Here is a 23,621-nt window from a genome sequence, read left to right on the forward strand (position 1 = left end):
AGCCCAATATGAATTATTCATTCCGCCCCCCCCCCGCCCATCATGCTCTCAAGATGGAGCCCGCAGGGCCAACACAAAGTCCAAAAATGTGGGAAAGTTTATTTATTTCTCCAAAACATTCCTGATTTGTAATGTGCTTTCTAAAAATGTTCTAGCTGACCCAACCCCTGCTATATTTAGCCACAGCATTTAAAGAAATGTTCCTTACACTTTATAAGGCGGGCTATGAAACACATGAATGTAGGAAAAGCTGCTCCAGTCTGGTCCTTTTGTCCCCAGGAGAGGGGTGGAGACTCTCCCTGACCTACAGGCGTGGTCTCAGTGCTGGGGCAGGCGGGAGGGCAGAAATCAAGAGTTTTATTCATTCCCAAGGCCCCTGAGTTCACTCTGGCTGGACAGCCAGCCCTGGGAAGCCTCTTCTAAGCTCCTGGGCAAAGCAAGGAAACAGCAAAGGACTCGCCCTCCTCGGCCTGTGAAAACTGCTCTCCTGTGGTTTCCTTGGAGCCCCTGCCGCGTGTGGCGGCTTATTTTGCTTTTGGTTTCGTGTTCAAATGATTGGATCATCTCAAGAGATGTAACACTGCAAGGAAGAGGTGAAAATGGCTGCCAGCCTTCCCGAGAGGAAGAGCTGAAGACGTCAGCCCAGAAGGCTCCCGCGACCTCCGGAATCATGGAACGCGAGCAGGACTGTGGGTTCCTGGTTTCATTACAGAACCAAGAAGTCACAAATGGACTCGTAAAACAAAAGTGTTTAGATTGGAGGCTATGTCTGTATACAGAGACAAGACCTCCCATTTACCAAATGGTTCCCGCATACCAGATATTTTATGTGCGTATATTAACTAATTTAATCCTGACAACTGCTCAGTGCAGAAGGCATTACGATCTTCCCCATTTTGCAGATGAGAGCTGGGTCAGGCGCTGTCCTAGGAATTTATACCCTCATTAAATTCACTCCTTACAACAGCTTGATGGGGCAGTCACTAACATTGCCCCCATTTGTACAGATGAGAAAGTTAAGGCACAGAAGGGTTAAGTCATTTTGCTGATGTCACACAGCAACTAAGGGCAGCGCTGGGTTATTAGTCTCTGTCTGGTGGGCTCACTCTTGACCCCTCCCCACCTTCACCTGGACATCCAGTCACTGAACGGTAATGCATCAACAGGACATTGATGAGAAGGGCTTTCCTCACTAGCAGGTGTGGCTAGCGAGACCTGTGCAACAGTAGATGGTGACACTCCTTGGAAAGAAGTGTGATCCCAGGATGCTGGGGAGGGAGGACATGTGTAATACTCACTTTGCACAGTATGAGGACCTGAGTCAGGCTTTAAACTTGGTGTTGTCCAAGGAGACACGGTCTTGTGAGCAACAGGGGCTCATCCCCTACTCTTACCAGAGGGCCTGACCTCGCTGCCACCCTGGCCGAGACACTCCCTTTGTGTCCCTCCCCTAGACTCGGGCTGGAGGACGCCCTCACCAGCGTGTCTGCCACATGTTCTGGAAGAGCAAGACAGCCCCAGTCATGCTCAGCTCACTGCCCAGGAAGGAATAACTTTGTTTTAAATGCTCAACAAACGGATACAAACTATGTTCAGTCATCCCAGCCGCAGGAGCTCAGCAAGTCCTTTCCCCGCCCAGAAGTGAGAAGGCAGAGAGTGTGTGGCCGGAGCCAGGCTCCTCAGGAGCTAAGTCCAGACCCTGCCCACCTAAGAGGCTCTCGGGTTAGGGTCCAGATCTACCTTCTCTTGCCGGACGGGGAGTCCAGGCTCCGAGGACGCCAGATGCAGCCGCCGGGATCGTCCCAGACGCCCTGGTCTTGGCCGTGGGACATCAACAGTGTGGTCAGGACAGCTGCCACCAACTGGCCCCAGAGGAGGGACCCCCACCCACTGTGCTGGCCATGCTCGGTTTGCCTCGGCCCCACATCTGCTCCTGCCGGCTGACCCCTATGGACTGCCTCACGTGGGCTCCCTGTAGGTAGGACTCCTGGTGGGGTATAGCCAGTCAGAGGCATCAAGGTGAGGCTGGAAGGCAGAAGAGGAGAGAAGGTGGGTGTCTCTTCCCAGCTCCCGCGGCCGCAGCACCGTGGCCCGAGCTACACTCACTCCACCCACTTGCCTGTTGATAGTCCGTCTGCCCGGGGCCTCGTCCAGCGGCTCGTCTACGTAGGTTGGTTTCCTGCTGGAACCCTGAGTCATCCTGATAGGAACAGGAGGTTGGGACAGAACCTTTGCCCCCATGCCTCCCCTCTGCCCTCCTCCCCCATCCCTGCCAGGGTAAATAAGACACCCCTCACCAGGACTTGTTACAGGCCCTCCCACCCCCCTTTCTCCAGCCATCTGCCACGGAGAGATGTGAGTTTTCACCCGGTCTCATCAGCCCACCCTAGTGTACACCCCAGGTCTGCATCCCCATCTGGCCTATGAGCCCCTCCTGTGGTTTTCCCAGCACAGTTGGCATCTGGACGCCACTGAAAGAGACAGACCCTCCCTCCCAGTTGGGCCCAGGCCCCACCAGTCCCTATGGCCCCCTCTAGGTCACTGTACAATCTATGGGATCTGTCTAACCCTGCAGAACCCCGAGTCTGGGGCTTCTGGATAAAGACAAGTGTGGATGAGAACTTGCCACTTGGCTATTCAGGCATAAAAACTACTTGAAATGGGGATAAAAAGAATTTTACTTTTCCAACGAACTCATGCTCTTCAGTTTTAAAAAATCAACTTGGCTTATTATCATGTGTATTTTTGACTCTTTGAAAAAACCCCTGCTCCATGGAAGCAAGACTTCAGCACCACGAAGACGGGAAGTACACAGAATTGTGGCTCTGCCATGGGTGCAGCCCGGGCAGATGGGCTCCGGCCTTCAGCTGAAACAGTAACATCATGTGTGGCTAATTCATCAACCCACACGTGGATAGACACTGACCGCTCTTTGTGAACTGCTAGAGACCACAGGTGGGCTCCTTTCCAGAGGGATGCAAACCCATCCTATTGCTCCGGTTCTGGAAAACCTCATGCGGGCATGTGAGACCCAGGAGGCCATCAACTTCCACAAGAGCCAGGAAATACCCAAGACCAGACAAAGCAAAAGGCCTTGACAAAGTCCTCTCACCCTTGCAAAAGTTGTGGTAGTAAAGGTCTCAGGTGGGTATGTCTCCCAAGATTCTTTTATAAAATCTTTGCTAGTTTCACTGTAATAGTGCAAAAAACTAAATTATTCCTTGTTCAAATCATATAGAAAAACAAAATCTTTCCAAAAGTACCAATACTTGGGTTAATCTAAAAGAATTCAGCACTTGATCTGAGTCTATCTGCCCCAACTATGCAAAAAGATGAGTTTCTGACCATTTGTGTGTGCAGAACATGTATACACACACACACATGTATACACACACACACGTATACACATACACACACACACTTATGTATCACTGTACGTACACCTGCCACATCCCCTATTATGATCAGTGTACTCATAAGTGGGGGGGGGGGGGTGGCAGGGGATGTGTGTGTGTAATCAGGGCTTAAACCAAAGATCATCTGCAAGAAACAGAACACGTTCCCTTTGTTTAGCTGAGAACACAGAGGCATACTTCAGATTGTTAAAGAAGAGAATGATGCTTCTGGTTTACACAAAATCTAGGTGGCTTTTTTTTTTTTTTTATTAAGCGTAGAAAGCTTTCTCGGCCTCACCGATGCGTACTTTGGAGCACATGACTAAAACTGGAACATCAGAACAGCCATTTGGATCGCCAAGTCCCCAAACCCCGCTTTCTCTTGGGTAGAAAGGAGTACACATGGAATTGTATAGAATCCATAGAAAATGACCCCACTGTCCGTTTCTCTTTGCCTTCCTAAACCAGATGAATGTGGGGATTAGGTAACAGAGTTCCTCCTTGATACATACTCCTGCCTTTTTTTTTTTCTTTGCCATAAAAATAATATTTGTACTATACTTTTGGGAATTATAACTCTAAAATACCATCCTTTTAAAATGACAATATTGGGACTTCCCTGGCGGTCCAGTGGTTAAGATTTCGCCTTCCAAGGCGTGGGGTGCAGGTTTGATCCCTCGTCAGGGAGCTAAGATCCCACATGCCTTGCGGTCAAAAAACCAAAAAACATTAAAAAAAAGAAAAGAAGCAGTATCGCAACAAATTCAATAAAGACTTTTAAAATGGTCCACATCAAAAAAAATCTTTAAAAAAAATGACAGTATTAGATTATTTGCTTCTCCAGACAACAGCCATCATAAATTAACAAAACACACAAGAGAGCAAATCAGACATAAAGAGAAAACACTAAAAACGTATGCTACACAGCAGAATCTTCATCTCACTGCTGACATTCAGGCAGCACCCACTGGTCCTGGGGTTTTCAGCTCCTACACTGCAGTCCCTGTGTGTTGAGCCTTCCTCAGAAGCCAGCGCCTCCGGAGACACTGCTGGGGCTGCCGGATATAATCCCCGTCTCCCCTTTCGTATTACAGTGTTTATCCCTCCCCCACCAACCCCCCACCCCCACCCAGGAATTCACTGAACCAGTCACTGAGAGCTTAATGAAAAAACAACTTTATTCACAGAGGCTGAAACGTCGGGATAACAAAATACCCAACAACGGCCCTCCCACCACATTTGAAGTTAAGCACAGTGATCCTAGATCTCAACAATGGGACCTCATCAAGGTTCTTCATATCAAGGACCCCGAAGCTCGCCCGCCAAAGTGTTTCCATCAGCCTGCGCAGAATGCGGTCAGTCATGGACGTTTGTGTGCGTCAGTAGCGCAGGGCCTTCAGAATGAATTCTCAGTAGGTCAGCTCTGTGCCTACGAATTAAATTATTCTGCTTGTCCGAAGTAGCCTTTCCAACATATTAACCAACAGGCTCTCTTGATGTAAAGTTTGCGTTCATTTTAATATAAGTCCTGGAAACTGCTTTAAAAATTATGTCAAAGACCTGTTTCTGCCTCCTTCTAAGAACGCGTGAATTATTGTGCTTTTCCCACATCAGATAAAATTAAAGTAACTTGGAGGTTCAGGAAATCACCAAAACAACCCAAAGAAAGATACCATAAGAGGCTAGATGCATTTCTCAAACGTTCCAAGCTGAACCAGGCTGTGAAAATCTCAATTTTCATAACCAGATCTTTGTCTGGCCCCCTGCCTTCCCGCCCACCCCTCACACCAGACTTCCAGTCACCTCCACAAGGTGTTTATTTAGCTGCAGGCTCTGGGCCTGCCTGGTTGGGGCTTGGAGGGAGGAGCTGGCTGGGAAGCCTCCCACCAAACCCCCGGTTCCTTGGGGTCCAGAGAACCGCCTGCACAGACACCAGTGGACTCCCTTACTCTTCCTGGCACTGACCCATTTCTCCCTCCACTTGCTCTCCTTGTGTTTGTTTCACCCAACTTTTGATTAAAAGTAGCTCTTCATACACAATTCTGGAAAATGCAGCAACAATTAAGCCTAGATCTCGAAAAAAACATGGAAATGGAAAATCTTCTGCTATCCAGACATCTTTCCTCCCCCTCACACACTTCCGGTGTCCCCAGAAATCTTTTGACTCCTTAAACAAAAAGGCAAAGAGACAGGAGGATGGCTAACATGCGTAACAGGAGGTTGGTAACATGCATTGGAGAACATGTGTATTGATTAACGAGCTATCATAATGCAACAAAATGCTAAATTACAGAGAGGGCACTTTCTTACTAGAAGTTGTTAATACAGACGTTTTCACAGGGCAATCCTCATAGTAAAAAGAATCAAGCATTTAGCCAAAGAATATAGCATGTTCCTTTTACTATCTAGAAAGGAAAAGAGAAAAATTCTCCATTTAAAATAAAAGTGTGGTTTCTCAGCTTCCACCTGGACATTGGTTGTAAGTCGTCACCAAGCCCTAGGATCTGCCAAAGAACCTGAAAAACAGGGGTCACCCCCGGTGTCCCTACAACTGGACTTCAGGGACAAACCTAGCTGTGAACACCCATCTCTCGGACGGGCTCAAAGCCAAGGCCCAGGCCACAGCAACAACTGAGCTGGCGATGGTCAGACTATGGCTCTCAGATAGAAAGAACCACACTGCGGCCATCTGTCTGCCCTCGGGGTGTCTGGGCCCTCCCATCCCCTCGACAGGCAGGACCTGTCTGGGTAGCTAGTGGAAGATTATGCCATCAGACTGACCTAAGGTCAAGGAATTTCCCTGCTCCCCCAGTAGGAGGTCTGAGATGCCCAAGTCCCAGCGTGGGCAGCGTCTTTTGAATCTCCAAAGTGGCTCCAGGTTCTGGGAGGTCCGCCTTGCAGAAGGCAGCGCAGTGTGTGCCCATCCGTGCGCAGAGGTTGCTAATCCTTCCAGGATCCATACATCGGCAGAGGAAATCATTAACAAAACAAAACAAAACAAAACAAAACAAAACAAAACAAACCAAACGCGACTTCTTTCTCCAGAGGTGGGAGCCCCGGTCCTCACAGAAAGCTCAGACCAGGGCAGGGGAAAGAACCGCGCCACTGTTTTGCATTACTGGAAATGAAGCACCGTGTCGGGGAGCTGCAGAGGGAAATAGGAGAGGAAAGGGATCCCGAGCTGGTAAAAGCCGCCCTGGACGTGCGGGTCGAGCATCAGGGAAGCGTTGAAAGGCGGACGGAGGCCGGAAGAGGTGGCCAGAAGTGAGGCGCCCAGACAGCCTCCGGGCCCCTGCTTGGCGCCCCCCGGGAACTCGCCCCCTCCAGCCGGCTTTTGCCCCTGCCGGCCCGCCAGGATGCTGTCTATGCTGAAGCTCTTGGACTTGTCTGAGCTCTTCGGAGAGCCGCGGGAGGTGGGGCGCGGAGGGGACCCCGCACCATCCACCGTGCGCACGGGCTGGCCGGAGGCCACGGCCGCTGCGCCCTGGAGCGCGTCTCCCGCGTCCCCAGAGGGCGACGCGGGCCTGGGCCAGCGGAGGGACGCCGGCGGAGAGGAGCCCTCCCGGAGGGGCGAGGGGCGCGCGGGTGCTCCCTCGTGGATGGGGGTCGCGGGGCGGGGGCATCCTCCCCCACTCCCCACCTCCGGCTGCGCCTCTGCGCCGCGCTCGTGCATCTCCGCGCGGGCCCGCTTGGCCTCCGGGGCTCCGGGGCCCGGCTTGGGCTTCCTCTTCCGGCGCCGGTAGTTGCCATTCTCGAACATATCCAGACAGCGAGGGTCCAGCGTCCAGTAGCTGCCCTTGCCCGGCCGCCCTTTCTCGCGGGGCACCTTGACGAAGCAGTCGTTGAGCGAGAGGTTGTGGCGGATGCTGTTCTGCCAGCCCTGCCGATTGTCGTGGTAGAAGGGAAAGCGGTCCATGATGAACTGGTAGATGCCGTTGAGGGTGACCCTCTGCTCAGGCGCATCCTGGATCGCCATGGCTATAAGCGCGATGTAGCTGTAGGGCGGCTTCTGGGGGGGCTCCACCCGGCCCGAGGCCGCCAGGGCAGCTGCGGGGGCGAAGGCCAGAGGCAGCGCGGGCCTCTCCGGGCCGTACAGATAGAGCATGGGCGAGGCGGCCAGAGCAGGCAGCCGGGGACTGAAGAGGTGGCTCATGGCGAGCGGGAGCCCGCGCTGCGCTCTCGGCGACGCAGGCGACCCAGGCGGCTTAGGGACTGCGCCCGGCGCCGCAAGGGCCCTCCCGGGGAGCGTCCCCTGCGCCTACCTCCCGCTCGGCCGCTCTCCCCGGCCGCTCAGCGCTCTGTCCCTTCTTCATGGCTTTAAAAATGTTAAATAATTGTTGTAAGTTTGCTATTATATGTTGACTTAGCGCTGGAAAATAAATTGTCTATGATAAACAGTCGCTGTGTTCTCAGCCCACCCACATTAATTAAAATTTCATTGCTGAAAAACTCCAAGCTTTTCCCTCCACGTGTCTTTTTGATACCAGCCAATCGGTTTCGGGGTTATTCCTTCATTTGTTTATAGAATTAGTCTGTTGATAAGTCCGCCCACCCAAGTTGAATCAAGCTGTGTTTATTTGGAAAAATTTCCGGGCACCCAATATATAAACGCACTGATCTGATGTTTGAAATATCACGTCCACCGCTTGACGCTGTAAGCACACACAGTCAGTGAGGCAGGATGTGGATCCCAGTGGCTCAGAGCAGGGTCTGCGGGCCAGGAAGGAGAGGTGGAGGTGGGAGGGGCGCAGGGGTGAGTTTACCTCTAGCCTGGGGGAGCCCCGAAATCCCATGGCCTCCCACAAAAGATGTTTTCTCTCCCAGGCTTAGCAGATGTAGCGATGACACAGTCTCATAAAATGCTTTCTGAGGTCTTTGAGAGCGCTTAGATTTTTTGGCGGGGGAGAGGAGATAGATGGGAGTCTGATTAGAAGAGGATGTAGCCCTCCTTGGAGAGATCCTTGGGATGCCCCGGAGAAACTGGGGCTTGGGGCGTGGGCGTATCCCCTGGGGGCCTAGTATCCTGAAAGGGGCAAGCTTTCACCTCAGGGCTCTCTGAGGACCCCGCGGGAAGAGGATTCCAGGACTCCAGCTTCTCCAGAAGCCAGTGGCACAGGGCACTGTGAGTTGGAGAGGGCATGCGGTACCAGGTCCACAGTTTGGTTGGGGGAAGTTTCAAAATAAACCCTTTTGGAGAGTTGAGGCGAGGAGACCAAGGTCTTTCTGATGGGTCTGAGATTGCAAGGAGGAACACCATAAAAGGGGAATTTGGCAGCTGGCGAGGGAGAGCTGGTATTTGTGAATGCGGGTCTCTTGCTTTATATTCTGCGCTTTCCTGTTTATAACAAGGAGGGGTTATAACAACTTTACAAGTGCACGCAGCTGGCCCGTGATTACATTAAGCATTTGGGAAGCCTGCTCGCTCCCCCCCCACCCACTCACCCTGGGGTGTAAGCACTCCCCACCCGGTCTCATTTTACATGTAGCCGAGCCCCGGTTTGGATCAAAACCCCTGAATGAGGCTGATTTAGAAGGTGTCTCCCCTACTCTGCTGCCTTGAGGGGTGGCACGTACGGTGACTAGTTCCTGTTTACGACCTTTGCTGAATACATTTTAAAAGAAAGAAAGAAAAAGCTTGGGATAACTGAATTAACATTTCATTGAGTAAACCCTGTGGATGCCAAAGAGAAGAGGGAGGGATGAAGATGGCAGGTGGGGGTAGTCATGGCCCTCGAGGCTCCCCGGTGATTGGGGAGAGAGGCACTAAATGTGCATTAATGAGGGGGGCTGTCTGCTGCTGCGGCTGTCTCAGAGAGGCGACCCCATGCTGGGGACCGGCTGCCATTGCTCAGGTCACCCCTGATACGGAAAAGAAGGGAGAATCCCACTTAAAATGGGGACTCCAGAAAGTAACTCATGTGTTTGGGGGTTCCAATAGACCACAGGGGACCAGGTACCTTTGAAATACCGAAAAGGAAGTCGCAATCAGGGTCGAAAAACCGGTTTGGGTGCATGCACGGAGCGCCAGGTCAGGCCCTGGGACACATCCAGGCCTCCGTCCCCAAAGCTGCATTTCTAATTTAAACCCAGTATCTCTCCTGTTCTGGTCCCAGCCTTGGTCTTGAGGATGGCCCTCTAGCCAAGAGAGAACAGGGCGCCGTCTTCTCTCTGTATCCCTGGCTTTCATCAGAGCACCCCTTTCAACCTTGGGATGGAAAAAAGAACCTCAAGGTTGGCACTTTTGCAACCCCGGAGTCACCCAACCCCTCCAGACCCGAGCGCCCCCCTGCAAGCTCAAGTTTGGATCCAGCCTCGGTGCCGGCTCTAACAGACCCTGAACAAGAGACAAACCGGTGTTACTGCGCGGCCCCCCACCTCCGCACCCGGAGCCCTTCCTGGAGTGTCCCGGGCACCCAAAGTCCAGCACGCACATCCCTGCCTTTCCGGAAAAGCGTGCCGCCGCGGTGCTCCTTCTAAACTCTAAGGCAAATCCGAGCTTGAATTCGTACAATAATAAACACCGCCCAATTTGGGTATGGGCGGGACGCAGGCGGAGACGCGAGCGGCTGGTGGGCAGGGCACCGATAGTAAAGAAAAAAACAGCCCCAGTTCTAGTCGCGGTCTGGAGAGGCGCGTCCCGCCCCACGTGCTCGCAGCAGTTAGCAACCTCTCTGGGAGGTTCCAGCCACAGAACTCCGGCAGGGCGCCCCAACCCGGCGCCGGTGGGGGTACGAATCCTGGGCTCCCAGGTGAAGTGTATAACTTGAGCTTAGGAAGGGATGCTGCAGGAAGGAACCCCGGGCCCGGGCTTATTTCCGGGGAGCGCAGGGCACAAGCGCCGAGTCCGAGTGTGGATGCGCCCTCGTGCGGAAGCTCTGTCGGGTGAGGACCGATTGGAGGCTCGGTGGGGGACCAGCTGAGCCTGGGAGACTGCCGGGCAGGCTGGGTGACTCAGGGAGCCAGATGGAGACGACGAAAGTTCCCTGCAGGTTCATAAGCCTTCAGATCCCAGAAAAGCACATTCATCTCTGCAGTCAGTGGGAGCCCGGCTCCCGGATTGCAGGGAAGCTCTGAAATCGTGCTTCCGGAAGGACCGCAGCACTCCCAACTGCAGGGCCCAAGAACAAACTGGGTTGAGTGTGGGATGAGGGCAGAAATTACCGTTCCCAGCTCCCTGGCAGAAAGTCTGCTCCTTGGGCAGGCCAGGCACCAGCCTGGACCAAAGAGGCCTCATATAAAAGGCCGCAGGAGGAAAGACAGGAGCTCCTCCCGTGCCCCGCCCCCATCTACCTTTCTTCTGCTTCACCGGTAAATAAAAAAGCAGACATTCAAGTTAATGATGATCTTTTCTAAGTGTGAAGATAGTCAACAAATTATGTGTGTGTGTGTATCTCTGTGTGTGTGTATATAAAGAATGAACGGTTCTACCATCTGTTTGAGAAGAGTGAGTGGAAAGAAGCGAGGTCACCTTAATGACAACCTAAAACTGTTGGTGAGGATGATGATAAGGATATTAATAACTAATTATGTCTTGAACACTACCATGCGCTGGCCCTGTTCAAAGTGCTCTCCTTCTATTTTCACTCCATCCTCACAGTAACCCTAAGAAACATACATTTTTTTCATGCTCATTCTGCAGACCAGGCAACTGAGGCCAGGAAGTTAACTCGCCTCAGGTCTCCCAGGAGGAAGTGTTCCAAAGGCAGGAAAACAATCGCATTATGATGGCTACTGTGTGTTGAAATTCTCTTGAGAACCCTGGCAGCAACTATGGAAGATGGGAGGATGGATTCGCCCATTTTACAGATGATGAAATGGAGGCCGGGCACAGAACACCGGAAAACAGTGGAGGCAGTAAATAGAACAGGGATTGGAACCCACATGGTTTCCTCCGAAGGTGGATTCTCTGAGGTCCGACCCTCTCAGGTGCGCACAGAAGCTGAGAGGTGTGTCTGGAGGAATCAAAGGGGAAGGGGGCCGTCTGGGGAGGAGAAATGTGCGCCCTCCCCAGAACTTGGGGCATTGTAAGTAGAAGACCCAGAGTCCTCACGTCCTGCCAACACCCGGGAGACCCTCTCCTCCCCTGCCCTCCTCTCCCACTTCGAAAGGCTCAGAGAGCAGTGTCTTCTGCTTCTCTCCGGGAAGGGCGCCACAAAGGTGACGGCTGGCCAGCCAGCTGGTGCTGACTGAAGCCCAGAGAGCAGGGGCAGTTAGGGCCCCGCACCGCGCTGCCCAAGCATGTCAGCGTTTAGCCTGATATATGCAGCTACTTGAGAGCAAAGAATCCTTTCTCTTCTGTCATCCAGGTAAATCCTAATAGCTAACAGTCCTTAGTAAGGACTGGACGTTATTGAAGCACTTTCCCCACAGGGTCAGGTTCATTAATGCTCACGATAACCCTATTCAATGATTCTATGTTTTTTTCAGTTGAGAAATGGGCTCGGAGAGCCTGAGGTAGCACGCGGCAGGTCACGCGCACCCTCCGCTGGCCTGTGTGCGCGTGGGGCCTGACTGGTGCCTGTGGATTCCGCTCAGAGAGAAATCTCCGCTGGGAAGACCATCTGGAAAAATAACAAGAGGGCAGAGGGAGCGCCCAGGGGGGCTGCTGGAAAGGTAAGGCCCAGGGTCAAGGGCCACTGAGCCTCCGTGAGGTGGGAGCGGCCTCTCTGGCCTCCGTGACCTCCCAGCCTGGGTGGGCTTTTGGACTGAGCACAAAGCCCTCCCAGTGCTCCCCAACTCCATTCCCTTAAAGGGACCATCGATGCCAGCAAGCTTATCAAGCTGTCAACCTACCCCTTCCTCCACTCCAGCCTTCCCGCTCTCACAGCCCCAGGATAAAGTCCCCGCAGAGCCAGAGGCGGCACAGGCAACACTGTAGCGCCAGAGAGACACCTTCAAGAAACAAGCTCTACACAAGCGACATCTCTCTGCTTCTGTTGCAAAAGCCAGAGAGGGAAAGGCTTGCATATGTGGAGGCGGTGGCGTCTTCCCAGGCGCAGCAGCCACGGCCCAGCCTTCCCAGCTCCTCGAAACTGTCTGCCCCCTTCCTTACATGCCTATGTCAAAAAGCAAACATTTCAAATGCTTTGGTGAGTTGAGGCCATGCAAGAGAGAGGCAGGCAGGGAATGCTTCTCAGAGTTTGGGGAAGCATGTCAAGTATGTGATGCCAGCAGCCACTGGGGTGGCTCTGACCAGTGTGTCCCGCTCACCTGGAGGCTGCCACCCCTCCAGCCCCAGCCATCCCTGGCCTGGCTGCATCTAAAGGCATCTTTACTCTCTACGTATCCACTCCCACCACACCCTGAGTGGCAGGAGCATATGGTCCACATCCCCTGAGGCACCCGGTACAGGCTCCCCGACCCCAGTGCGTTCTGCCCATTCATCACGGGTGTCTTTTCTCCGTGTCTTTCTCCACCCACCTCAGATTTATGGTTATCAATAGATTCCCAGTGGCCAACCTGGCCCAACACCCTGTCCAGTTGTTTGGATTTGGGCTGGGGATGAGGATGGAGAAGGTGAGCACTCAGCCACCGGGGACCTGGGAGCTCTGCTCTGTGCTTTGAGAGAAGCTCACAAGCCTCTCCCAGACTCAGAGGGGACCCCAACCCCCGGGGGCCGTCTTGGTGTAAAGGGGAGGAGATGGACCAGGAAAGGATTATGAGCCAAATGCTGCAGGTACCCAGGACCAGGCATTTTCTTCTCCCTCTAACTTCTGATATTCACTTCTTGCGAGCGGAGAAGGGGAACGGGGATAAGTGAGGGCCCATGGCAGGAGCCGGGGATACAGGAAAAAACACGCCCGGCTGCCCGAAATGTCCTTGCACTCACCTGCTCATTTTACAGATGAGAAGACCGAGGCCAGGGAGGGGAGGAATTTGTTCACACAGCGAGATGTGGTCCTCTAACCCCTAACCCATTGCTCCAGCAACTCGAGGATGCATGTTGCCACCGACGTGGGCATCCTTGGGGAAAAGCCACTTGAACCAGAACACTGATAGCCGCGGGGCCACAGACCCAAGACTGGCCGTGGGAGAGGCCCAGCTTTCAGCCTCTCTTCCTGAAAGCAATGAGCTCGGGTGCCTCTCTGAGTCTTACAAGAAGCAGAAGCTACTCCAGTTGCAGCCTCTCCAGGGCTGAGAGCAACGTGCAGGACGCTCGAAGGCCACTGCATCTCTCTGGAGGCCTTTATCTGTCAAAACTGTACCCCGGTTACAGACACAGTCCAGCCAGTCAAGGCCAGTCGGGGACGCAGGGTTCTCTCTATGGGAAGCGGTCTCTGTCGCGGTGTTCGGGTCGCTTCCATTTTATCTGCAGTGTCTCTGAGACCTGCCCGGCTGTATCTCACTGGATCAGGAAGGAACATGGTATCAGACGCGGCTTCGCGCAAACTGCGTTGGGTGGACCACAGAGCCGCCCTAGCAAGGAGTCCCGGCAAGCAAGAGACCAGCATCCCGGCCCTTTCAGCCCCGACCTCCTTTCCCCTTTTCCAGAAAGGACCTGGGCCTCCCAAGGAGAGCGGCGGAAGAAGAGGCGGCGAGCGGAGGGATACGTGGAGCCGAGACGTCGCGGGCCCCGCGCGCTGCGCAGTTTTTGCGCCCCGGGGAGGCAGACGCGCGGGGTGGCGCGAAGACCAGCGCGGCAGCTGTCGGCGCTCTCGGGCTCCGGGCTCAGCCTTGGCGGCCTGCCCTTCCCACTCCGCGGCGCAGCGGACGCCCCAGGCAGCTGAGCCCCGAGCCCCGAGGCCTGCGTGGGCTGCTGAAGGCTGGGGCTGAGCCTGGCTCCGAGCGCAGGGCTCCGAGCGCAGGGCCCCGCACGCGGCTGATCTCTCGCCGCCGCGCCCCAGGGCCTGACTCGCCTCCGCTCTGCTGCCTCCAGAGGCCTGGATAACGCCCCCAACACAGCCCCCAGGTGCCACGTTCCCAGGGGAATGGAAGGGCCCCTCGCCGCGGTGGCCTCCACGGCCTTCTTGAGCTTCTTGAGCTCAGGTGCGCGGCCCACGCACAGCGGGGACTTATTAAGAGGCTTTCCCAAAGGTAGGAGACCCCAGCACCGAGTCAAGGGCAGATCAGGTCTCTGAATCCTTGGTTACATTTCTCTCTCCTCTGTTTGCCCTGTGTCTCTGAGACCACTCTCAGTTCCAGATCTTAAGGTGAGGGCAGGCTTTCGGGGAGGGCTCTTTGAAGCGTCTGGGCAAGGAGAAAGCCAGCTAGAACACGCTCCTCGAGGGGAGCAGAGTGAAACCCCAGTGCTCTTAAGTCGGCAAGGAGCGACCTGCAGCCTCATCCTGCAGCTCAGAGAATGGTCTCAGGGGTCTCTCCCTCTGCCTCTGTCTCTGGTCCATCCCACTCTACCGGGCATCAAGCACCCGGGCTCACCACTCCTTCAGTCATGAAAAGCAATAAAACACGGCCTTTACGTCTTAAGCAGGTGCCACCTCTGGGACCACAGGTTGAAAGAATCTGTATTGCGCATGTGGGGAAAATTATTATGCTCAAACCTCCCCCAATTCTATTTCAGCATAACAGGGAGACAAAATGCCATGTTAAAAGTAACATAATGCCCAGGTCACGTTCAAAGCCACTGAATCCAGCAGGATCACCTTTAGAAAAATCATCATCTCCTGAAGTAAGTTCACAGGAGCTGCACTCTAGGCAAGGTACAGCTCACCTGCTGGGGTGAGAAACTAATTCCTAATTTTGAGCTCTGGACCCCAAAGTCACACACAGAGACCAGGAGGGGAGTTGTGTGTTTTGGCCAGTGAAACAGACAAAAAAGCCATCCCGCCCCCCTAGTCAACACCTCACAAAGGCTGTGTTGCTATTTAAAATTTTAAGGATGAGGTAATCAAAACTGAAAAGAAAAATAATCTGTTATCTAAAGTCCTGGAAAGTTGACAAATTTAAAATTCTAAAAGCATTGTAAATTATTTTTGAAGTGCTACAAAGCTTTAAAATTTTTCACTGCCATGGGGTAAAGATTTAGAAATCAAATCCAGAGGTAAAGAGGTCTAAAATTCATCTCTCATCTGGCCACCGCCAGGAATGGTCATTAAATGGTACAGAATCAATCCCCTTTGGATCTTGGCCATCCTGGTTCAGTTTCTTTTCTGGAGAATGATTAAATTGGGGAAGGAAGCCCGCATTTTAGGAAATTGAGGAAAAGCAGGACTCCCCCTGGTTTGTTGTTAGCTAATGGGAAATGTTTATCGTCCCCTCCCTCACCTCCTAAATTGGAGATGGCTGGACATTGGGATGGAATGGCACCGTTGGTTTTGACTATTGGCATGTTTTTCTGCGTTTAACAAAATGCATTACTGCAAATGTCATTACGGCTCACAGCCCTTCTGGCAGCCACATCCAACCAGGACTGTTTCTCGGTTGCCTCGGTCAGCGTGAGATTCTGAATTAACCAAAAGCCTTTTCTGACACTAGCAGGACAACAGGGGAGTTCCTCCAGTCTTCTGTAATCATCTGTAGATGTCTACACATTTACCCACCTGTGTAACAAAAATAATCAAAACAGGTGGATTTGTGAACACACCTCGTTCTTAAAAATTGGAGAATACAAACACACTGTCCGGACTTTGGGAAGAAAAACAACATGGGTTTATTTTAAGGCAAGTACAACAATTAAGACCACATAAGACAAACACAGGTCAAGTTAAATTTTTAGTGTTTTTTTTTTGTTTTTTGTTTTTTTTTTTAGGATTGCTGGGGGAGGCATCTACTATACAACACCATCGCACTTTGTAAATAAAAAGTATCAGATACTTGACTTTATCCGCCAGCGACAACAAAAAAATAAATTATTTTCTTGTTTTGTAAAAGACCTACAACTGGGAAAAGAATTATATCTCATAATTGTACAGGGGGGAAAACCCCACATAGGTGTCTTGAATTTTCACTTTGGCAGTTAGAAATGGTCGGGCAAGATGAGAAATTATCCAGTGAACTCAACTTTAAATATTATATTAATGGCTCTGAAAAACAACAAAAAATAGCCTGATTACAAATCCACACATTTGTACAGCACGGTTAGAGAAATTTAAAATTACACACAGCACATACATAATCTATAGAGACCCCCACAGACCTATGGGGATCTCTACAGCGAGTCATTACTGGGTCGCTATGGGATTTGGTCCATAAGTTATACTTTTTGAAACCCCGAGTGGAGCAGTGAGCACAGCCATTCTGGAAGGGGAGGGGGATTTTAAAATCATTATTCATTTCGTTGGGCCGCACCCCTGTACTGGGGCTTCTTGGGATCTCAGAAACGGGGCGGCGAGTTAAAGTTACCTGCAGCTTCGCAGAGGGCGGAGGCTGGCGCGCGCGCTCTCTCCGCTCCCGGGTCTGCGGGAAAAGCGGTGGGCGAGTTTTGGTTCTTTTTGCGTCTCCGCAGCCTGAACTGTCTGAGAGGGTCGCGTCTGGGAGGCGAAGCTGGAGCGGGCCGGGGCAGAGCTGGGCCGGGGCAGGTCAGTATTTCGTGCAGTCGTAGGAATACGGAGCCGCATGGCGGTAGAGAGATGGCGTGGACCTGTAGGGCAGCTGACAGCTCGCGTTGCTGCTCACCTGGGGTTCCCCGAGGGTCGAGTTCTCAATCCCCAGCCGGTGGGAGCTGAACATCTCCCTGACGTTAGGGAAAGTCTGCTGCTGGGCCGCGAACGTGTGTCCAGAGAGGTGGTTCAGGTCCCCGCTGTGGCTGAGATACCAGGAGGCCGCCTGGGCCGCGGCAGGCCCGGGCTGCGGCGCCGGCTGAGGCTGGGGGGCCGGCGGGGGCGGCGGCGCCTGCGGGTGGTGGTGGCCGTGATGCTGGTGGTGGTGGCCGGCGGCGGCGGCGGCGAGCGCGCCCTCCTGGCCGGCGGCGAGGTTGAGGGCGCTCAGGGGCGACGTGGGGCCGCTCGGGTGGTCCGAGAGGGCCTCGTCCAGCGCGGGAGGGACGCACATGTGCGCCGGCCGCTCGGCCCCGGTGTACAGGCTCATGGCGCGCATGCTGCACTGGTAGCCCCCGGCCCCCGCAGCCTCCAGGCCCTGCGCGCACGGCTGGCCGTAGGCGGCGGGCGGCGCGGCGGCGTAGGGCAGCGCCAGCGGCGGCACCACCAGGCCCGCGCGCCCGGCCGCGGGGCTCAGCTCGCCGCCCGGCGGCGACGTTCGCAGCGTCATGATATTCTCCACGCTGAAGCCGGGCAGCCCGTTGGGCGCGCCTGGGTGGTGCTCCGGCAGCGAGCCGTCGGGGGAGCCGGCGGGCGTGGAGGCCGCGCTGCGCGGGCTGCCCTGCAGCGCGCTTTCGGGGCTCAGCGTCTCCACCTTGGTGATGACCGGCAGCGCCGGCGACGCCGCCTCGCTCTTGATCACCACCTTCTTCTCGGCCTCCTTGGGGGCGTCCGCTAGGGGGGGGCCGGCCGGGGCGCCCTTGGACGCCGCCGGGGGCGGCTCCTTGAGGTGGGCCCGCTCCTCCTTCTCCTTGGGCACGTCCTTCTTCTTGAAGCGCCGCCGGCGCCGCAGGAAACTGCCGTTCTCGAACATGTTGTAGGAGTCGGGGTCCAGGGTCCAGTAGCTGCCCTTGCCAGGCTTCTTGTCGTCGCGGGGCACCTTGACGAAGCACTCGTTGAGCGAGAGGTTGTGGCGGATGCTGTTCTGCCAGCCCTGCTTGTTCTCCCGGTAGAAGGGAAAGCGGTCCATGATGAACTGGTAGATGCCGTTCAGGGTGATCTTCTTCTCGGGCGCGTTCTGGATCGCCATGGTTATCAGCGCGATGTAGCTGTAGGGTGGCTTCACGAGGTCCTTGGGCGCCGCGGGCTGGTGGTGGTGGTAGGGCGCGTAAGAGCGGCCCATGCCCGCGCCGTACTGCTCCGGGTGGCCCGAGTAGACGCCCATGGGGCTGGCCATGCCTCCGTAGCTGCCCGCCGCGCGGTAGTAATTCTGCTCGCTCAAGTAGGGCACCACTCCCAGGGCGTTGGGGTCGGACACAGAGTAGCGCGCCTGCATGCTGCGTCCGAGACGGCTGGCCACCGCCTGCGCGCACGGACCGCGAGGAAGGCCCTACTAGAGCGAGAGCGAGCGAGAGAGCGAGCGAGGGAGGAAGGGAGCCGGCGGGGGGAGCCCCGGGCGCCTGGAAGCCTCAGGGGTGAGCTGGAGGAGGCGCCGGCGCGGGGCGCCCGCCTTCGGGCCGGGAAGGGGCGCTCGTTTTCAGCGGACCGGGCGCAGCAGCATCCTGGAGGGCGCGCCGCGGCGAACGCAGCGCCGGCCCCTGCTCGCTCGCCCGCTGGCTCTCGGGGCTCGGCGGCTGGCAGCCCGGGCGGGCGGCCGGGGACGGAGCGGAGACGCCGCGCGCGCGGTGGACCACGGCTGGCCCCTCGGTCTGCGTCAGGAAGGGGAAGGCGGCTCTCCAAGCCCCCCCAGCGGATCGGCAGCCCTGAGGGTCGGCGGGCCGGGGTCCAGAGTGCTGCCCTGCCGAGCCCGGAAAAAGAGGCAAAGTCCCTTTTAGGGAATGGGAAAAGTTTCAAAAGTCTTCTTGCTGAAAGCGAGTTTTTACTTTCCTCCGGCCACGCCCCCTCCGGGAACTTTGGACCAATGACCCGGCCGCTGTGGGGACTCGGGACCAATCAGGACAAGGAGCGCCGGAACCCGTCGGCTCTAAGACCCAGCCGCGCAGAACCAGACTTTCTTGCAGCTCAGTCTCAACTTGAAAAGATTTTTTAAAAAGAGTTGTATCTTATTAAAATTTATCTTATTATCACATTTTGGTTCACGGGCCCACGTGCCCAGAGCATAAAGATAAATAAATAACAAACCCGAGGCTCCTTTGCAGATAAAAGTCAGTTTGAGATATAAAATCGAATTGATTAATGTAGTCCAATATCTCCCCAAAGACCTTGCAAAGTAGCAAAGAACCTGGTACTATTTTCCTTATTAATGAGTGATGAGGCGAATAATTAGATTTCCTAATTATCGGGGCCCAGGTGTAATGGATTCCAAGTTAACATGCTGGGTTGGAATGGAGGGGCCTCCGCTGAATGTTGTCATTATTTAAGCAAATAATTAATAACCAACGGGGAGTTTCCAGTTCAGGGCCGTCAAGAATAACCTATAAAGGTTTTAGAGACAAATTATAGAAACCGAGTGCCCCTCACCCCAACCTGAGGAGGCAGGCCGAGGCGTCTATAGGGGAAAGGCGAAGCCGGGAAAGTAGCGGCGTCTCGAGAATATAATCCTCTAAATCCGCCGTGGATCCGGTAAATCATCCACGACACCGGGAGCCGTTTTGTGGGGTTTGGGGAAGAGAGTGAAATAATTCTGCTCGTTTCCCCCTTTCCCCTCCCGCGTAGACGCCTGCAGCCCACCAACTCCAGCTTCGCAGCGTCTCTCCCTTTTCCCAGAGATAAATTCGCTTTGACAGGCTGGCTCCCGCGCTCCCCAAAGACTGGAACAATGCACCCGCCACCCGGCTCCGGCAGAGCCGGGCTCCTCTGCCCGCGAGGAGAAACCCGAGCCGCGCTCCGCGGGGGCTTCGCCGGTGACGCTCGTCCGCAGCGCGGGCTCCCGGCCGGCTGGAACCCGCAACCCCGCGCGCAGCCCCTGCCTCCCGCTCCTGGCGAAGCCCCCTTGGGATTCTCCAAGTTGACTTTCTGTCTTTCAGTCTTTTTTTGTTTGGCTGCTGTTTGATAAGGTGATTTGGGCACCGGGGTTCCGTGGGAGGGTGGGGTGAGTGATTGCAAATGGTTAAAGACGCCCCCGGAGACGACATTACTGGGGATATTGACCTGGGGCGACTCGGAGGTCCTCGCCCTTCAAAGCTTTCTCCTTCTCTCTAGGAATCCCGGAAAGTTTGTTTATTTGTGGACTGAGTATTTATTTCTTCAACACCTCGAATAATCAGGTCCCCCTCCGCTCGCTTCCCTGAAGGGGCAGGACATCTAGAAGACGGGCTAAGACGGGCTAAATGCTGCTCAGAATTCTTTTGGAGGCTGTGTGTCCGGTTGGGTAGGGAAGAAGACTACGGATAAAACTTTTGTATTTCAGGATTCCTCTTCCCCTCCTCACTTCTCCCATCAGTTGTTTATTAGATTCCCTGGAAAAGGATTCCCAGGTTTGGGAGAGTCTAGGGTCAGTCTTAGCTTTGGGGGAGGTGAATAGAAGACACTACTGGGGACACTTCATTCATTTTCAGTAACAGAACAAAAGGAAAATATTTGTGTGTATTATCTTTGAATGTATCGCCTGATAAATTCAAAATCAAAGGAAAGTACAAAATAAGTTCCTATTGCCTCGAATATTCTGCTTCGGAAACATCCGCTATATTTTTTATGGGGTGCTCTAGGTTCTTTCTCTAACTTGATTTTTGGGAGGCAACAAAGTAAAATAAACTGCCGCGTCCTCAGCTCACAGGTGAATGGTTTGAGCGTTCTCCCCACCCTTCCAACTCCCACTACAATTGTATTATTTTTTCATACCTCTAGTATTTCACATCCATCAAAAAAACAAACAAAAAACCCCCCAAAAAACAAAAAACCCTCTAGCAAAAAAGTATCTTTCTGTTGGAGTACTTGACAGGCAGCCTGAGTTCAATTTTACTGGAAATGCTAACTATTGATCAAGAAACACTCTTCAGTCTGTAGACTTCCTGGAGGAATATTATTTACCCTGCTTTTACGAGGTGATTTAAAAAAAAAGAAGCCTTATCATAGCACAGGGCAAAAAACAAAATAGCTAAGGACAACGGAAAATAAATTCCAAAATAGCAGTTTTTGTCTGAGTTTATATTTACAAGGGTGTCCAGGTTTAAACCAATGACTTCTGAAAAGAACTAGGCTGAGTTGCCTAAATAATCCCCCCTCCCCCAAAAAAGTGGGGTGGGAGGGAAAAAAAATCCTTATAATCAAGATAGAAAAGGTGAGAGAGACATTTTCCTTTGCCCCTGGAATTAGGTTTCTTCTCTGCTCAGTAGGACTCCGGGAGAGATGTTTGTTCAGGTTATTAAAACAACACCTTCCACACACCTGGACTTTGCAAAAACCATGTTTCCGATCTTTTCTTTTCCCTGCCAAGGTATTTTGGATTGGGGGCTGTTGATTTCTTCCTTTCCTGACCTTGCTGTCAGTGAGCCGAAAGCCAAATCGGGCCCCAGAGGGCCCTGTGCATTACTAGAATAATAAGCGAAGATAAAGGCAGAAGATCGTCAAGTCACAACCTCCCCTTCCTCGCCACCGCGTCCCCCCCCCCGGGCATCGCGTCCTGGCCTGGGCGCCGCCGCTGCTGCACCTGGAGGCGGCCCGGCGGGCCTGTGGTGTTGGCGCCACCTTGAGGCCTCTCGGGGAACTCCTCTTAAAATAGTTGGGGGTGGTTCCAGTGGAGGTTCTGGTTACAATGGAGGTGCTGACACCTTACGGATGCACCTTAGCATTGCATGGCAGGAATGAAGTTCAAAATCACTGAGAGAAGCTAAATAAACGGTGCGCGGCGCGTCGATCAAGAAAAAAAAACAAAGTATTTTCCATAGCTTTGCAACGTGTGCAGACCATGATGTTTTGGAAAACAGAAATGTCTTTGAAACTGCTCAGGGAGCAAGAAATCCTCTCTAGGGAGACTCGCTGAGGTTTTAAGCAAATAAAACTTGCACCTCTTAGGTGTCTACAAGTCTGGATGTGTTTTTTCCAGGGCCGTTAACAAATCGCTCTCCTACATGTCTTCCCACAGCAGCTGTCTTTCTGCCCCGTGTGGCATGAGTTTCAGGGGAGTCATAAAAAATATTAGTACTGCATGTGTGTGCCTGACATTGCCTTTAACAACCCTTAACTTTAACCAAAGTTAAGGGAGCCAAACACCTCTGCAGCCGCTTCTGCTTTTGAGGCACAACAGATTGGACAACTGAAAAGAGTTTGTGTCTCTCCTCGCTATTTTCAATACATTTCTCTCCTGGGCTCACTAGGTTTTAGGGAAAGGGACCCGGAAATGAGAGCAGTCTCAGGCTTCCAAAAGCTACTTGGGATCTGATGAACCCTTGGGTTTATCAGAGTCAATGCTGCTTCTTAAAAATCCGTTGCACTACTGAAGCCCATGCGCCTAGAGCCCATGCTCCACAACAAAAGAAGCCACGGCAATGCAGAGCCCACGCACCACAATGAAGAGTAGCCCCGGCTCACCACAACTAAAGAAAGCCCGCACACAGCAAAAAAAAAAAAAAAAAGACCCAACACAGCCAATAAAATTAATTAAAAAAATTAACCTAACCTAATTGCTTAATATAAACACTTTAATTCATGCATGGATCCAACAGGCTCAAAATGGAGAGAAAATTATTAACTAATTTAAGGGAAAATCACTACCTATTACTCGTATGTACTATTGTTGAAAAACAGCTTGCAGAATTATCTCACTTCAGTATTTGTTTCTAAATATTAACCGGTAGAAATGCACAGTCCAGTGATGCACTTCAAGGCAGAGGTTTGATAAACACAATATATTTACAACACTAAAAAAAAATCCATTGCAATCCAGCTCCTACAAATTTTTTCCAGCACAAAAAAATGTGTCCCTGACGAAAACTGTACAAACCAGTGTTTGCAAATAGTAGCACCATGAACAACAAAAATAACAGAGATTAAGGACTATTCTTGGTTAAAAGATTAAAGAAACTCGACAACTAAATGCAATACTTAATCCTAGATGGAGGAAATTAAAAAAAAACACTAATAAAGGGCAGGTTTGAGAATACCAGGGGAAAGTTGAATCTGGCATGTCTATTAGGTAATAATCTTGTATCAAGGATAAAATTCTTGTGTGATAATTATGTGGTCAAGTAAGAACATGTCTTGTTTTTAAAAGATGCGTGTCAAAATATTTAGAGCTGATATTCATCACCTCTGCAACTTTTAAAAGATTCAACCAAGGGGGAGGGTGTGGACAGAGAGGAGAAGGAAAAAGAAAGTTATCTAAAATGTACTAAAATGAGGACAATGGCTGAACCTATGGTATGTGGGTATTTATTGTTTATTGGTCTTGTAATTTTTCTCTAAGTTTGAAATTTTTCAAAATTTAAAAAAAAGTTGGGAGAAAACCACCTTCATTACTCTGGAAATTTAAAAAGGGATGTGACACAGAGCAAACATCTTTCCATGGAAGGAAATTACAGTTTCCATGTTACAAACACTAATGTGGGGGCCCAGTTTAGCCCCCAATGTCCCCTCTTCTTGTGTTCTGGACACAAGGCTTGTTTCTGAAAAACTG

General features: G+C 52.7%; 2 protein-coding genes across 2 annotated transcripts; both read right to left on the reverse strand.

Moving 5' to 3' along the window:
• Positions 1-6,510: 6,510 nt before the first annotated feature.
• Positions 6,511-7,548, reverse strand: FOXL1 (forkhead box L1). The gene has a single exon (XM_057713183.1). It carries the CDS (start codon positions 7,546-7,548, stop codon positions 6,511-6,513), a length of 1,038 nt encoding a protein of 345 aa, XP_057569166.1.
• Positions 7,549-16,637: 9,089 nt separating this feature from the next.
• Positions 16,638-18,809, reverse strand: FOXC2 (forkhead box C2). The gene has a single exon (XM_057712952.1). It carries the CDS (start codon positions 18,381-18,383, stop codon positions 16,872-16,874), a length of 1,512 nt encoding a protein of 503 aa, XP_057568935.1. The 5' UTR covers positions 18,384-18,809; the 3' UTR covers positions 16,638-16,871.
• Positions 18,810-23,621: the final 4,812 nt, after the last annotated feature.

Source organism: Hippopotamus amphibius, chromosome 16 (genome assembly GCF_030028045.1).
Source record: "Hippopotamus amphibius kiboko isolate mHipAmp2 chromosome 16, mHipAmp2.hap2, whole genome shotgun sequence".
NCBI lineage: Eukaryota > Metazoa > Chordata > Mammalia > Artiodactyla > Hippopotamidae > Hippopotamus > Hippopotamus amphibius.

Coding starts and splice junctions, on each gene's coding strand:
- FOXL1 (XM_057713183.1), bottom strand. CDS start 7,548: ATGAGCCACCTCTTCAGTCCCCGGCTGCCTGCTCTGGCCGCCTCGCCC.
- FOXC2 (XM_057712952.1), bottom strand. CDS start 18,383: ATGCAGGCGCGCTACTCTGTGTCCGACCCCAACGCCCTGGGAGTGGTG.